The sequence below is a fragment of the Buceros rhinoceros genome, unplaced genomic scaffold (genome assembly GCF_000710305.1).
Source record: "Buceros rhinoceros silvestris isolate BGI_N320 unplaced genomic scaffold, ASM71030v1 scaffold1480, whole genome shotgun sequence".
In the NCBI taxonomy this organism is placed as follows: Eukaryota; Metazoa; Chordata; class Aves; order Bucerotiformes; family Bucerotidae; genus Buceros; species Buceros rhinoceros.
This window is the reverse complement of record NW_010388806.1, coordinates 25,052-41,166: the sequence shown is the minus strand read 5'-3', so window position 1 is coordinate 41,166 and position 16,115 is coordinate 25,052. Positions and strand designations below refer to the sequence as shown.

Below are 16,115 nucleotides of genomic sequence, written 5' to 3'. Positions count from 1 at the left end.
TAATTTACACCTAAGTAAATACTTTGCTTCAGCTTTGGAGGGTCACATCCTTTTTAAATCTTTATAATAAAGATGGAGAAAACATTGAAATGAAAACCTCATTTTGAATGGGGTTTCTTCAAAATGTCACAATGAAGCAGTGTAATATTTAGAGATATTTTTTCTTGTCAAGATTAATAAACCAGCAGACCTACCACTAATATAAGTGGAAAATGTTGCTCCATAGAACTCTATTTTCATGATCCTTGTGAGAATTACAATCCTCCTACCTTCCAGTGGACATAGGATAGGATATTATGGGAGAGGCTGAGCATTTTTACACGCATGTTACCATGAGCACAGGCATTCAGCACCCTCCCATAACTCCAGGGCAAACCACTGGCCACAGAATGCAAACTGTGGACACATATTAGCAAAACCACTGCTAATATTTATCAGTGTACTGGACAACTTAAAGTAGAACTGAGGCAAATAAGGAAAGAGAGAAAGAAAAGAAAGTTTTTTATCCTTGAAACATTAATTTCAAGGGAAGTAGAAGCTACACCTTCCCCCTTTGCCGCAACCAAATTAACAGAGGTCAAATCCAGTATATTATCACAGAAATTTAACAGCATCTCTGTAAATAAGTGAAATCTTGGAAAACAGTGAAAGTAGTATTAAGGTCTTGGATGGTTTTAGGTGTTATCCATCAACTACAACTAAGTGGTGTTTTACACTGAAGTTGTGTGAAACACTGAAGCCAGTGTAAACCAGCTAAAGACTAGGTGCTGGCAGCATAGCTGTGCCAGTTTGCGTCAGCTCAACAGAGTGGTGTCATTTACACCATGAACGGAGAGCAAAGGACATGACCCTGTCTTTACCCATGTCCCTGTAGGGCTTTTTGCACCTTTTCTCTTTGTTTATTTCTTCTACTGCTAGTGCATATTCATGGAAAATACACACGATTCTAATTTTAGTTCAGTAATAAACTTCCTGATCTCTTTAAAACGTACAAATTAAGAAACAGGCCTGCCCGTATGATGTTTTCAGAAAAGACTATACCAACATACCGGAGGACCTGAAAGAAAAATTGGTTAGAAAGTGAAGAGAAACTAGGTTTCACTTGAGAACTCCCAGAAAGCAAACAAAAAAGGAAAATGGGAACAGGAGGCAGAAATAACAGCGGTAAAAAACAATAACTCTCAAACACCAGAGTTGTTATTGACACTAATGGGGAAGCACACTTTTCACAGGACAAATTTTTTTTATCCAGGCAATGTCTGTTTAATGAGAGGCAAAAGAAAGCCGAGGTTGGGGAGCACCAGGGAGCTGAGTCATGTGAAGGAAAGAGTTAAGGCTGGAGTCACCCTCTCTGAAGTGCTCTGTGATGCTGTGCAGTATTTCAGCCCCCAGAGCCTTCCTCCTCCTCCTCCCTCCCTGTGTCGGAGTGGGGAGGAGGCGGGTTCTGCTGAGCTGTTAAATCCTGAGTGAAGTTTCCCCCATTTCCAGTGGCCACTGTTGTCTGAGGCTGGTTCAGAGCAGGGCTGGGGTTACCCTGACATTTCTGGGATTGTGGCCAGCCAAGAAGGGAAACAGAAGAAAAGACGAGTCTTTTACAATTTGCTTTTGTTGAAGTGTGGAGAAAGGGGAAAGGGAAGCGTGCTTTTTTTTTCGGCATCACATTCCGGTGTTTTTCTTCAGCCTGGAAAATATATTAATGCTGGTGCTTTCCTCTCTCGAAACAAAGGAGCTAAACGGGACTGAGGAAGCAAGGAGTGGGAAGGAGACTTGGGAAGTCTAAAAGAGAGAGAATTGGAACTGCCGGGAGCTCCCTTTTCTTAAATGAAATCCCTGCCTGTGTGGGTAACTGGAACAGCAAAAAGCCAAACCTGCAGGTAAATGGAGAAGCAGAGATCCCAAACGAAATTTCTGCTAACTTCATCCCGCTTGTCAAGAAGGTGAAGAAGAAAGAAAGTTAAAAGATATACAGGGAGACAGACAGTCCCTGAGACCCGTTGGGCTGCATAAAGATTAATCACCAGGCAGCAGCAAGGCTGTATGGCATTGGTCTCCTTTTAAAGGAAAAAGACACGAAACCTCGTCTCTGGAAGGGGAACTTCCCGGAGAGTGTAAGTCTCAAGGCAAATTCTTCATTTTCTGCTCTACTTATCGGACCCTTTCTCTGTGCCTTTTTGCATGTGTGTGTGAGAGAGAGCATGAGAGAGACACAAGAGAGAGAAGGATGCAGATCACAGTGCCCTTTTGGATAGACAGAGTCATGTTACAGATGGATGATCTCATATTTGCATAAAATGATCCATTTTGTGCTTTTCCAAAAATAACTGTAAACTGTACAATGCCACCAGGGCAGGACTGAGGTATAATCAGCACTTTTAAATCACTTTTTTAAATGACAAAAACTTGCCAGCCTGTGCTTTGCTTTTTTATCACTTGCGCAAGATATCATCATGTTGCTAACACCTAACTTTTCCTCTTTCTCCTCCTACCCTCAAGCAGATTGCACAATGAACTGGAGGCCAGCTCTCAGCTTAGCCCTGCTGTGGGCAGCATGGCTAGTGTGTGTCTCTGAAAAGACAGGGAAGCCAGCAGAGAGAGGGAGCCGTGGAGTTAGGAAAGTGCCCCTGGCTTACAGGGCTCCAAGCAGCCTCCTGAGAAAGTCTGGAGCATCCCTGAGGAATTCAAGTCCAAATCCCCAGCACCCTGTCACCAAGAAGGATTCTTCAACACGTCCAAAGGCACCTGCGAATCTCCTGCAAGGGGAAGTGCGTTCCCAGGCCAGGGGTATGGGCACCAGAATGAGACGGGTACAGAGACTCACAGCTACAGCCAAATACTCCAAGTCCGAGATGATTAAGGATGAAGGGATATCCTCTGCCTCACAGTCACGAGTGGTACGTTTCCCTTCAGGGTCAAGTTCCCCCAATGTTCTGGCCAGCTTTGCTGGGAAAAATCGGGTGTGGGTTATTTCTGCCCCCCATGCCTCTGAGGGCTACTACCGGCTCATGATGAGCCTTCTGAAAAACGATGTTTACTGCGAACTGGCTGAGAGGCACATCCAGCAGATTGTTTTGTTCCATGAAGAAGGGGAAGAAGGGGGAAAAGTCAGAAGGATAACAAATGAAGGAAAAATCCTGGAGCAGCCACTAGATCCTGCCCTTATCCCAAAGCTCATGAGCTTTCTGAAACTGGAGAAGGGAAAATTTGGTATGGTGCTGCTGAAGAAAACTCTGCAGGTAGAGGAAAGGTACCCTTATCCAGTCAGGCTAGAGGCCATGTACGAAGTCATCGATCAGAGCCCCATCAGAAGAATTGAGAAGATGAGGCAGAAGGGCTTTATCCAGACTTGCAAAGCAGCTGGGGTGGAGGGGCAAGTGGTTGAGGAAGGCAATAATGGGGGCAGCACCCAGCCTACACCTGGCAGTGAATATGTCCAGGTGTCAGCAAGGAAGGAGGAGCCAAGGAAGAGCAATAATCACCCAAAAAGGACCAAAACAGTGAGAAAACCAATGACAACTACAGTGGCCACTCCTCTGCCTACAGTAAGGACCACTACCCTCCCTCCCACCACCACAACTACCCGTGCCACCACCCGGGCAGTGACAACAGCAAGCCGATCTACGACAACAACTACACCTCTCCCAACCACACAGAGGACGTGGACCACAAAGTCACATTCCATCACAGAGTATCACAGGCTGCCAGTAGCCCCTGATGCCACCACACCACGAGTCACAGCCTCTGAGGATTTATACTCTCCTGTGTGGAAGACAAACCGCAGGGACCAGCAGCGTAGCCACTCAGAGAAACACCTGGCAGCCACACGGAAACCAAGCAAAGCTGCCCGCTATGACAGTTTCACAGAAGTCCCAACAGCTCCCTCAGTGCACTATACAAAGGCAAATGTGGGTAGATTTAAAGATAACCGAACAGACAGAAAGGATTATAACCACAGGGACCTGAATGTCACACCAGGGCAACACAAACCATCTAAAACTAAACCACCAAAAAAGAAGGTCCAAGAAAAGATACTGAGTAATGAATATGAAGATAAATACGACCCAAGCAAGCCTGCTCATTCCCATTTAGAGGAAGAGTTTGCAGCAGGAAATATTTCCCCAAGGAAAGGAAAAGAATCAAAGAAGCATGACCGAATGGATAAACCTGAGAAGAAGAAGAAGAAGAAGGACAGACCTGACAAGCTGCAGAAGAGTGAGAAGCAGTCCAAGAAGGACAAAGCTGAGAAAAAGAGCAAGCAGGACAAAGACCGTAGCAAGAAGAACAAGAAGGGGAGCAGGACTGAGAATGAAGATTTCCCCAAGCCCAACAAGAAGCCTTTCCTACAGCCTCCCAGAAAATCAGTGATTGACCTCCTGGAATATTTTGAAGGCAAAAGGCGGCTCATTGTAAGTAACTCATTCATCTGAATCTTATTACATAAATGAAGTCATAGTTCCCTCCCAGTAGGAATGTGCAGAACAGAAAGTTTATGGTGGTTTTGTATTCTTCTTTTTTGGTGCTTTTGTTCAAGAGGTAAAATTTCTAGACCTCAACAATCATTTCCAACAGGGAAGGTTTTGCAGCCTCACGTTGGAAATCTTGCATGCAGAATGAAGATCAGTCAGTCAGGAATTAGGCTAAATCAGTCCTTTCCATTAGCCACAATATAGCATCGGATTATTTTGTTTCCAGTGGATGTGTAGGTGTCAGGATCTGAATAGTTATGATCAATAAAATGAGGCTCCAGCGTGGATTATATCCATTCATCTCTCTGGGGTACTTGCTAGCCAATGTTACCGCATTTTGATGCTCAGCATGTCCTGCCAGCTGACACACTTGCTTTAGATTGGTGCTGGTGTCCTAAAACTGGAAGCAAGCCAGGTGGCTTGGCAGTACTGGTGCATATCTGACTGGAGATATGCACAAAGGCATAAGATCAGATGCCCTGAGGTAGGGTTGTTACATTTGCTATTCTTTTTGATGGGAATTTGGCATTCAAATCTCCTAAACATCTTCAGAGATCTCGTGCAAACTTCATTTAGTTTGTTTTTTTCTCCTGCTATAAACTATAACACTATGATAAGTTTTCAAGTCTGAGAAACTCAGCATGGTCTAGAGTTACTTGTCCCAGGGTTTAATAGTGTTGTATGTTTTTCCAACTACTTATCTAAAAAAACACTTCACCTGGGACAGGAAACAGTTTTAGCTGTAGTGCAAATGTTTTTTCTGGCAGATGGCACATACCCTGAAAGATACACTTTGAAAAACAGCTCTTCAAAAACATTATTGTGGTAGTTGGTTTCTTGCGAGCTGGCCTCTTTCACAGGTGTTGTCCAATAGTGAGTGTCACAAACACGGCTTCAGTTTTCATGCCTCATGTTCCAATTCAAATAGCTAAGATGCCACCTAAGATTTATAGAATCATAGAATGCTTTGGGTTGGAAGGGACCTTCAAAGGTCATCTAGTCCAATTCCCCTGCAGTGCGCAGGGACATCTTCAACTAGACCAGGTTGCTCAGAGCCCCGTCCAACCTGACTTGGAATGTTTCCAGGGATGGGGCTTCTACCACCTCTCTGGGCAAACTGGGCCAGTGTTTCACCACCTTCATTGTAAAAAATTTCTTCCTTATACCTATTCTAAATCTCCCCTCTTTTAGTTTTTGTCCTGTAACAACAGGCCCTGCTAAAAAGACTGTCCCCATCTTTCTTACAGGCCCTCTTTAAGTACTGGAAGGCCACAATAAGGTCTCCCCGGAGCCTTCTCTTCTCCAGGCTGAACAACCCCAACTCTCTCTGCCTGTCCTCACAGCAGAGGCGCTCCAGCCCTCTGATCATTTTTGTGACCTTCCTCTGGACCCTCTCCAACAGGTCTTTCCTTTGTTGAGGATTCCAGAGCTGAACATAGTACTCTAGGTGGGGTCTCACCAGAGCTGAGTAGAGTGGCAGGATCACCTCCATTGGACCTGTTAGTCCTCCTTCTTTTGATGTCGCCCAGGATACAGTTGGCTTTCTAGGCCACAAGTGCACTTTGCCAGTTTGTGTCCAGCTTTTCATCCACCGGTACCTCCAAGTCCTTCTCTGCAGGGCTGCTCTCAACCACATCATCCTCCAGCCTGTATTGATACTGAGGATTGACATGACCCAGGTGCAGGACCTAGCACTTGGCCTTGTTGAACCTCATGAGGTTCACAAAGGCCCACTTCTCCAGCTTGTCCAGGTCCCTCTGGAGGGCATCTTGTCCCTCAGGCATGTCAACTGCACCACTCAGCTTGGTGTCATCTGCAAACTTGCTGAGGGTACACTCGATCCCACTATGTCACTGATGAAGATATTAAACTGCACAAGTCCCAGTACAGACCCCTGAGGGATGACACCACTTGTCACTGATCCCTATCTGGACATCGAGCCGTTGACCACCACCCCTCTGGATGTGACCATCCAACCAATTCCTTATCACCTGAACAGCCCACCCATCAAATCCACATCATTCCAATTTAGAGAGAAGGATTTTGTGGGGGACTGTGTCAAAGGCTTTACCGCAGTCCAGACAGACGACATCCAGAGCTCTTCCCATGTCCAATGGTGTAGCCACTCCATCGTAGCAGGCCACTAGGTCAGTCAGGCAGGACTTGCCCTTGGTGAAGCCATGCTGGCTGTCTCGAATTGTCTCCCTGTCTCCCATGTGCCTTAGGATAGATTCTAGGAGGATCTGTTCCGTGATCTTCCCAGGCACAGAGGTGAGGCTGACAGGTTGGTAGTTCCGGGGGTTCTCCTTTCCACCCTTTTTAAAAATGGGGGCAATGTCTCCCTTTTCCCAGTCACCAAAGACTTCACCGCACTGCCAGGACTTCTCAAATATCCTGGAGAGTGGCTTTGGCACTACATCCGTCAAAAATCAGAATCCCCGCATGGGCCCAGTCACCAAAGACTTCACCGCACTGCCAGGACTTCTCAAATATCCTGGAGAGTGGCTTGGCCACTACATCAGTCAAAAGTCAGATTCCCTGAATGGGAATTTAATTAGACCATTATTTAACTGGACCATTGGAATTTAATTAATCATTCTGTTAATGATTCACAGACCTGAGCAAAAGGCAACTTTCTTCTTCCACTCTCCATTCCTACAGCTGTAGGGGCTGTGCAGAGCTACCAGACTCTACATTCCCCAACAGGTTGGAAGCGGAGAAAAGCCATATATTTGAAAAACTTGAACTTGACTGAGTTTTGCAAACGATGCCTATTAGATACTTGTTAACTAATTCTTAGCCAAATCAAAAGCGCAGAGAGAGAAATTGCACAGAGGTTTGTGATCTTTAAAACTTGGTCATATATCTCAATGACGTGGCTTCCAAGAATATGTAGAGCATCAAGACAAACAAAACCAAATCTGTAACAAGTGCCAAGCTCACAGATGTCATTACACCAACACAGTCCTGGTAACTTAAAGGATGGTTTGAAATTTGAAACTTCTGATCCAGGCCACCTCTCAGGTGGATCTCCAAGAAGAGTTGCACAATCTCAGGCTGTCAGTCCAAAACTCACTGAAGACAAATGAGCATGCCATGCTGCACTTCACTTTTCCAGTACCTAACACCAAACGCAGCCTGCTCTGATGTTTTTTGGAGAATAGGTTTGATTGGGTCATCAGTAAAAGAAGCGGCTGAACTCAATAATCTCTTTGCTATGCATGGCACATGTGGAAAACAAAGAACTTCTCAAGCTTCTTTGTATGCACACGTGTGCCTGTTTGCATCCCTTCCTATCAAACTGTTCGGTTCCCTTAGGGTCAGACCTTCCAGCAAGATGAACTCTGTCATTTGGGGGTCTTCAAACTCCCTCTGGAGAATTAGCCCACATAGCCGCAGAAGTGGCTCTCCTTGAGTCATTCCCCATTGCTTTGCTATACTTTTTTCTTTCAGACGCTTTAATAGATTGGCTCCCAAGGGCATTGTTCAGTCCTCTCCCAAAAGACTTTTGAGAGAGTCATGGAATTTTAAGTCCTATACATCGTTAAGGATTCCAGATTGCAGATTTCAATGTGAATTTCAAAAATCCAGAATTTTGAAGGCTATTCCGAGTTAAGTTCAATTAATGACAAATATAGGACCCAGCTGCAGAAACTGAAAAAATGGATGGGTTTGGAGTCCTGCAGCCCCACCTCTCCATAGCGGGGTTTTATTGCAGACTTACTAATGTTGAGAAATCTTGGCCTAGTAAATTTGGGGGTTTTGTTTACTTCTCTGCGATGATGTCATGCTGACTGAGAGTTTGTATATAACACTCCATTTATAGCCGCGTGCACCTATAGGCACATGCACATACACAGATGTATGTGCAAATACAAACAGATACAGTGCATATGCTGACTGGGTTAAAACCGTCCTGGTACAAAGATTTGGTTTGAAGTTTACTTTGCCCATAACTGTTCCCTGCTTTGTACTACAAGATTTGACAAAGCAGAGTAAGTTCAGACTTCACTGTAAGTTCCCGCCCACGGCCTCTGAAACTAGGAGCACAATACAAACCAACAGTCTGGTTTTGATCTCAGTCCTCAAATCCTTTTATGATTCTTCTTGCATTTCATTTATGCAAATTAAAAACAACCTGTTTCATGTTATGGCCCAGAAATCAAATTCTCTTTGTGTCTGACTCTCATTCATCTTCATGCCCCAACGCTGCAGTCCGGCCAGGAGGCCTTGGCATAAATGAGAGTCAGATCTTAGAAGCCCAGAAATGCCTCTTACATTTCAGTACAGTGATGAATTTGGTTTATAGAGGAGTATATCTTAAAAATTGGCCTCCAGGCCCTACAAACTTAAGGCAGCAGCTAGTGGATGATTGCACCTATTACAGAGTAAAGCATGTGTTTGCATTTGAAGAATTCCTGTGATTATTTATGACCTTAAACCACAAAATTTTGATCCAGATTCCAACTTTCTTTGTGTTTGGAGATTAGCGGCAGGTGCTCGATTGCAGGTCACTGCTGCCAGTTAGAATGATTGCATTGCTAGAGCCACAGCATTCCTCTCCGCCTGCTGCTGGAAACTGCTGCGTAAGACCACTGCGTGCTGTTACGCACTCACACCTTCCCTGGAATACTTGTATCTCAGTCACTGATGAAGGATTTAAGTTGTGTGCCCTAAACTTTTTAGAAGTTAAATCTACACAATTGTTAGGAGGCTTTGAAATAAGTACTATAAGCTGCAGAGATTTTTATACTTCTGTTGTTGTAATGCTTCCTCCTTCTGCTCCTCCCCCATAGCAGTGCTTTCTCAGCAAATATAGGTCTTGTAAGACATTAAAGTGGCTTACAAGAAACAAAAGCCTTAAATCAGCAATTTTCATGTGAGGTCACAGTGGCCTTAGCAAGTCTTTGAGGCCTTTTTATACAGCCATCAGTTACACGAGTATTCATGTAGCCCTAGTTGTACTCACCCCTTGACAGTCAAAACTGACACTGGGAGCCTTGCCCCGACCATGGGATAAGGCCAGAGTGGCTGCCGTGTTCCCAGTGCTCCCACTGTGAGTGAGTAGAGGGAATCCTAGATGCATGCCACCAGTGAAGGCTGTGAGGGATACCTAGCAGGACTGGCAAGACAAGGGATAATTGGGGAGTACGTGACTTTCTGTAGTGCCATTTCTTCAACCAGCACTGTGGAGAGGCATCAGAGGAGCTGGTGCCACCAGCTAGCCATGCTTCCTAAGGTTTTCCTGGAGCTGGCTGAGCACCTTTGGATCAGGCCTGGGGCTAAAGGTACAATCCAAACACAAATAAATAAAAAAAGGATACAGAGTTGTCAACAACTCTATGGAAAAGAAAGCCCAGTTTGCAGACAGTGACTAGTTCTCCTTCAGTAAAATACTCATCTGCTTCCTTCCTTATACTAAACAAGCTCTTTTGTCTCTGCCACCAATTAGCTGATCACAACTCCCAAGTTGGACAACACCATGTATGTACAGCAGCGAGACGAATATCTGGAGAGCTTCTGCAAGATGGCAACGAGGAAGATCTCAGTCATTACAATTTTTGGCACCATGAACAACAGCAGCATGAAAATTGACCACTTCCAGCTAGGTTCTTTATTTTTTAATAATTTCTTTCCATCTCGTGCGTTCAATACAGACAGCAAAGGGAGAGATCACCCCAGCTTGGGTCAAGATCTAAGCAAGATCATTTGCTGTGGTCCAGTTGCGCTTTCAAACCCACTCCTCCTCCTTCCATGCTAACTACTCCCCTTTCTATTTACATAAGTGTCTCTGGTATTTTCCATGTTTAGGCTTCCAGTGCTGTAACTTAAGCACCTTCAGCTTTCTTTATGGGAATTCTTAAATCCAGTAAAATGGTGAAAACAGTGAAAAGGCAGAAAATGTGATGAGGGCATGGGACAGAAAGAGGAAATTAGGCTTAGCTTTATCAATATCTTGAAAACCAACCTCACTGTCTAACTGAACGGCTGCCCTAATACAATGCCCCCCCACCGCCCTTGGTTTTCGCAAGACATCAACCATCGGTGGTTAGATAGTGGCTAGCATGATTTAAACACTGCTTAAAGAAATTGGCTGTTGTCATGGAGGAGAGGAGATTGGGGACAGGAAATGCCAAAAGGAACTGTTTGAGGCTATATTCAAAACTTGTTTCAAGTTAATCCTGTTCTGAAGTTCAACATCATTGTCTCCCCTCTCTTCCATATAACATTTTCTCATGCATTTGCACTCCTCACAAGGTTGTGGAAAAAGCTCCATTTTTCAGGGGCATGCCTTGGCTAAACCCAGGAGAAAGAGAAGTGTGCTAGTTAGATCCCTTTCTGCTAGTTCCTTTCCTTCCCAGGATCAGCTTTCCTAGGCTTAAGAGCTGATTTTGGTATGTTCATAAAGTGAGGATTCTCCTCGACAGTAAGGGGAGCTCCAGGTGCATTTTCCCCTCTGTACTGGCAAACAGATACTAATGTAGATGATTTCAGCCATAGTCTCTAGGTATGGACAACCTCACAAATTTGCACCAGCATACCTGATACCGAAAGGTTCACCTTTTGAAGTCTTATCGCTGTAAAGCAAGATACCCATCAGTGTGACTGCTTATTGCTGGCTGTTGTAAAGAGGTTCATCTCATTGAAGCCAGAGGTTTTTGAGGCACTATAAATTGGACTCTGTGGGACTTGCAAAGCAGTTCATCCATATTTGTTCATCCATATCTAGGACCACCTTCATTATGTACAGAGTTGCCATACAGACAGGTGACACTGAGCGTCCATCTCTCTTAGGCAGCTTTGAAACAACTGGTGTCAGTGTTCAGGTCCTGGGAAAGCACTCACCAAAGCTGGTGAGAACCTTTCCTTTCGTAACAGTAGGGTTTGCACAAAGGCTTCAGGTCCCGGTCTAGCAAAGCACTTAAGCTTAGGTGTCTCTTGAATAATGTAAACAATCTCATTGCTGTCTGTTTTCTGAAGGTTAACACCACTGCGAATGCTTCACTGGAGAAAGGCAAAGAAATAGTATAAAAGCTGCTAGTTTTTCTTCCAAGTCCACTGCATCTTTCCTTTAGAATTTCACCTGGTTTTACCAGACCTTGGGAAGAGATGTGTGATGGAACAGAAAGCTCAGCGTGTTTCATGTGTGGCATACAACAGGCCAGAAGATCACAGATTTATGTCTGGCTTCCAGCTATGCCTCTACTATTCTCAGAGGGAGAGGACCTAGCAGAGTCAAGGAGCCTTGTGTCCCTAACTGACAGTGAGTCACAAATCCTGCTAGAGTGTCCATTTGTGCACCTCCTTGACAAAGCTGGAGTTGTACAGGATTTTCCACATCAGGTCAAGGTTACTCAAGGTCACTTTTTGTGTACTTAGACCCATCTGCCTGTCAGTTGACAGTTCAGGATTATATTTAGCTCTAGCCTGGCTAATAAACAGACATTCACTCTGACATAGACCATACTCTTTCAGCCTGTTCCAGACTTAATCTACACCCAAACTTTCCCCAAACCACACAAGTGTATATAAGGGCTGAATTCTCACAGGAGGAATTAACTTGTTGAAGAAAAGCAGGAGATTTGGAAAGTTTTAAGTTAAACTTTACATTAAGTTCACCTTTCGTTTTTGCCCAAAACACCAAATACTGAGCTTCTTTAAAAGTTTAAATAATACTAATGTCTTTCTATTCTACCTCCCCTTCTCTAACCTTCCTGCTTGCATGGCCTCTCCATAGGTCCCTCTCTGTCAGCACCAGAGGCAGCAAAACCTCCTAAGAAACATTGTTTACCGTATTTATGCTGTAGTGAGAAGGCCTAGCACCCAGCAGGATGAGGTCTACTTGTAGTGCTCCATCTTGGGACTGAAATACAAATGACAACAACAGAAAAGTCCACAGAAAAGATTTTTGACTTGAAATTTCCAGCACGTTTAGAAGGGGTGAATGAAAGAGAGCTCATTAACACTGTTTGGCCAAGACCAGCTCATACTGAAACCAAAGAGCATTTCCCAATTTCTCACTGGAATGACATGAAAGCTGAGTGTCACTGCAGAGGTCTTCTCTTCACCCCAAATTAGCCATGTGGCCTCTTTTCCCCAACTCACGGGAACAGCTAAACACCAGCCCCAGGCTACCTACCTCACAAACAAAGCCAGTGCCTAATCTATTAGGCCACTGTACTGCTACAACAAACTGATGAACTTCTTCGCAACCTCATTTGAATTATTTCTGAAGAGTAACTCATCTTTCTAGCCTGTCTAGCTGCTAAAGATGTGTGCAAAATAGTTTCCATGCTCTTTCAGCAACCTTTCTGGAAAGAGCAAAGAGAGAGGACTTTGTAGGTAGCAGTAGAGTCTCAACTTCATGATGATCCCAGATGCCTTTTGCAGTATGGAGGTCACAGCCAAGTAGTGAATTGGAAAGAGAAGATTGGATTAACTTATTTCTTTTTTCTCCCTGGAAATCACTTCTAAGTTTGAAAGGCAGGACAGCCTTTCTGGCATTATTTTTTTTCCCCTGAAATATTTTTCTATATCACTCTTGTAATTTAATTTTCTTCTTTACACTGTAAGTTTTGAAAGAATGTCTCCTAGCAATGATACTCCAGAGTGTTATCTTCTTGTTGATATCTAGAGGCTTTAAAGCAGATGAGTGCTGTAAGTCAGCCGGTCTAAGGTACTGAACCCTACAGCTGTTTCCTGTCACATTTCACACTAACATCTTTTGCACTACTCTACCTCCATATAGGCCCATAAGATAGTCTTTACTTTCACAGGGAATTGTTTACAGGCATAAGTACGAACTTTTGGTCTATGTTTTAATGGTCATGCTTGCTGTTAGTAAGATGTAAATATCACTTATGAAGCATCTATCCATGATTTGCATGTTTTACTAAGCGAATAACCAACTAGCACAACCAGCAACCCAACAAACACAGAACCTATAACTTTGCCTATAATCCTTTATAAAACTTTCAACATATAACCATGTAAAACCATATAAATTATGTCTATAGCTTGATTAGTATAATCAAATTTTAACATTTGCTGGTTTGTTTTTTTCCTATAAGAAGCCGGTTTCGGTTTTTTTTCTATAAGAAGCAGGTCCAAGGTGTGAAACCTTAAGGTCAGGTTCTGATTCAGACATTTTCACACAGTTTTAATTCAGAAGTTTTGTTCAGTCTATTACACAGATTGGACGTACTGCAAAATTTGAATCAGATCACCATGCTCCTTAAAGGCTATGGATGTTTAGGAAATTATTTAAAATGCCTTACTGTACAATGAATCAAATCTTCTCTGCCGCGGTGTGCTAAACTCTGATCAATTCATCTCATCTCTATTTGCTGGTGGATAACGGTGGCGCAGGGAACTGGGAAGTTGTACCTCTGGATACTAGCTTTTCACCAGCTGTTGTGTCTCTGACTTCAGGCAGGTCACTTAAGCCATGGCTGGGATTTCTAAATGAGGATGTGAATATTTACATTCATAGTGGTGTCATCAGATGTTTGCAGGGAGCTCTTTGGTGCCCAGATGACGTTTCCCTTTGTGTGTGATTTAGCCTGTCTTTAGCTTTCCAGGCCCACAGCTGCATATGGAGGCCTGTTCCAGAAATGTCGCAGACGTACAGCACTGTGCTTGATGCTACAGCTGAGGCTGAGCTCAGGACACGGAGGCTTTCAGGACTTGACCCTAATACACCCTGGTTCCAGGGGAAGTGAGGAACCTCAGTACTTCCACAGGCTTGTCTTGTACATGCTTCAAATCTTTGTCTTCAAAAGTCTTTTCCTCCTCAAGCATTGCTGAATGTTTTCTTTCAGTAGAGCAGTGAGTAGGTAAAAAATTCTCAAAATTAATATTTTTCCTGTCAGGGTGCTAGAATGGGAAATGAACATCAGCAAGCAGATGGAGGAGGAGTGCCACAGCAGCATAGAGAGAGAGAGCTCAAGAGCTAGCACATACTAAACAGATTCTGGTTTCTTGTAGTCACTAAACATCCCATGTACTTTTTTAAGACTGGTAAGGTTAACTCTAGTGTCCTGGCCAACCTCAAGCTTTCTATCTATATTTTACTGACCTAAATTCTCTTTCATTTGTATATGGTGCTTTCCACCCCATGTCCTAAATTGTTGAACAGTTTCTATTTTCCATTCCATAACTGGCTGCATTTCAGGAGCTGTTGAAATTATTAGAACATGCATATACATGTATAAGCGTATTGAAAAAAATCTAGAAGATCTTTCCACGAAAGAGCAGGCAACCAAGATTTTTCAAAAGCAAGCAGATATGTTGAATACTGAAGTACTTGTGCCCTAGGATAGACTGGTTTTCAGAAAATACTGAGATTGACAACTGGGAGTTAAAAGCCATGGTGTCATGCTGATGTTTTTTAGTATCTTGCCTATGCAGCAGGAAGAGGGCTTCTAGGAAATTAGTTTCTCCCTTTCTTTCAAGGTGAAATTAAAGGCAGAGTGCTGTGTGATTCCATGACTCTTTTGTTTCTCCTTTGTCTCACACTAAGATAATGAAAAGCCCATGAAAGTGATAGAGGATGAAGACCTTGTGGACCAGCAGCTCATCAGTGAGTTGAGGAAAGAGTACGGGATGACCTACAATGACTTCTTCATGGTGCTGACAGACACTGACATGAAGGTCAAGGTGAGGGCTTTGACTCTTTTCTTTCAAAGACATTGGAAAAATATGAAAAAATAGAAAAAATTTAGGAAATTACACCACAGGCTTGCATGTGAGGCATGTAAGAGGCTGCTGTAGGACTTGGTCATTGCTGAAGGACAAGAGACGAGACAGTAAGAGAAATTTTCAGGAATTAGGTAGCTATGTTCATTTTCTGCAGTTAGGGGGTTCCGCTGGGCTGGTGAGCTGACACCATAAGAACAGGACCCCACACTGGCAATGGTTTTAATGTAGCACCTGGCATTCTAAAACACATCGTTTGGCTGCTCAGCAGGGTAGCAGCACATTGTACATGGACAATGCTCTAGCTGAATAGCCTTACAAAATAATATAATGCCTATTTGTTGCCTGCAATGGCCTGGCCTTATCACATTGGGCAAATAGTGAAAATACACTATTTCCGAAGAGCAGTCAGACTACAAAACCAGTAATATTTTCTATGATTTCTAATCTGGATAAGGCCATGTTACCTGTGTGTAAATAGAAATACTTATATCTCCCTGTATAGCCTACAGTGCTGTGATACATGCAGAAAGACTCCTAATATATCTATCTTTTTATCCATCCATTCTTTTTTCCTTAAAAGCAATACTATGAAGTACCCATAGCAATGAAGTCTGTGTTTGATTTGATCGATACCTTCCAGTCACGAATTAAAGACATGGAAAGACAAAAAAAAGAGGGTATTGTCTGCAAAGAAGACAAGAAGCAATCCCTTGAGAGCTTCTTATCCAGGTATTACCTCGTGTTTGTATCTGCTGCTAGTTTCGGTAATTATTGTCTTATTGGAAAAACACCCATCCAACTATTTCTGTGATTTCTTAATATAGATTTCCCAGTATTTACAGTGTTAAGCAAATACAGAGGTGTAGCCATAGCTGAATGCAGTCTTGTACAGAGCACTGGAAGTCAGCATCTGTGTTGTATTTCCTGACTGACTGCACATTCTTTGGACAC

At 43.5% G+C, this 16,115-nt stretch overlaps 1 protein-coding gene across 2 annotated transcripts in view; it reads left to right on the top strand.

Moving 5' to 3' along the window:
* Positions 1-1,494: 1,494 nt before the first annotated feature.
* The window catches only part of CCDC80 (coiled-coil domain containing 80), a 23,042-nt gene continuing 8,421 nt past the window's right edge, over positions 1,495-16,115 (top strand). The window contains exons 1-6 of one of the 2 annotated variants that reach the window (XM_010131378.1): positions 1,501-1,953; positions 2,061-2,108; positions 2,497-4,403; positions 9,916-10,072; positions 14,986-15,122; positions 15,745-15,893. In XM_010131378.1, coding sequence (XP_010129680.1) covers positions 2,505-4,403; positions 9,916-10,072; positions 14,986-15,122; positions 15,745-15,893 — 2,342 coding nt within the window. In that variant the 5' untranslated portion in view covers positions 1,501-1,953; positions 2,061-2,108; positions 2,497-2,504. Of the gene's footprint in view, positions 2,109-2,496; positions 4,404-9,915; positions 10,073-14,985; positions 15,123-15,744; positions 15,894-16,115 lie in introns of both variants that reach the window. The other variant, XM_010131371.1, reaches the window with a different exon arrangement.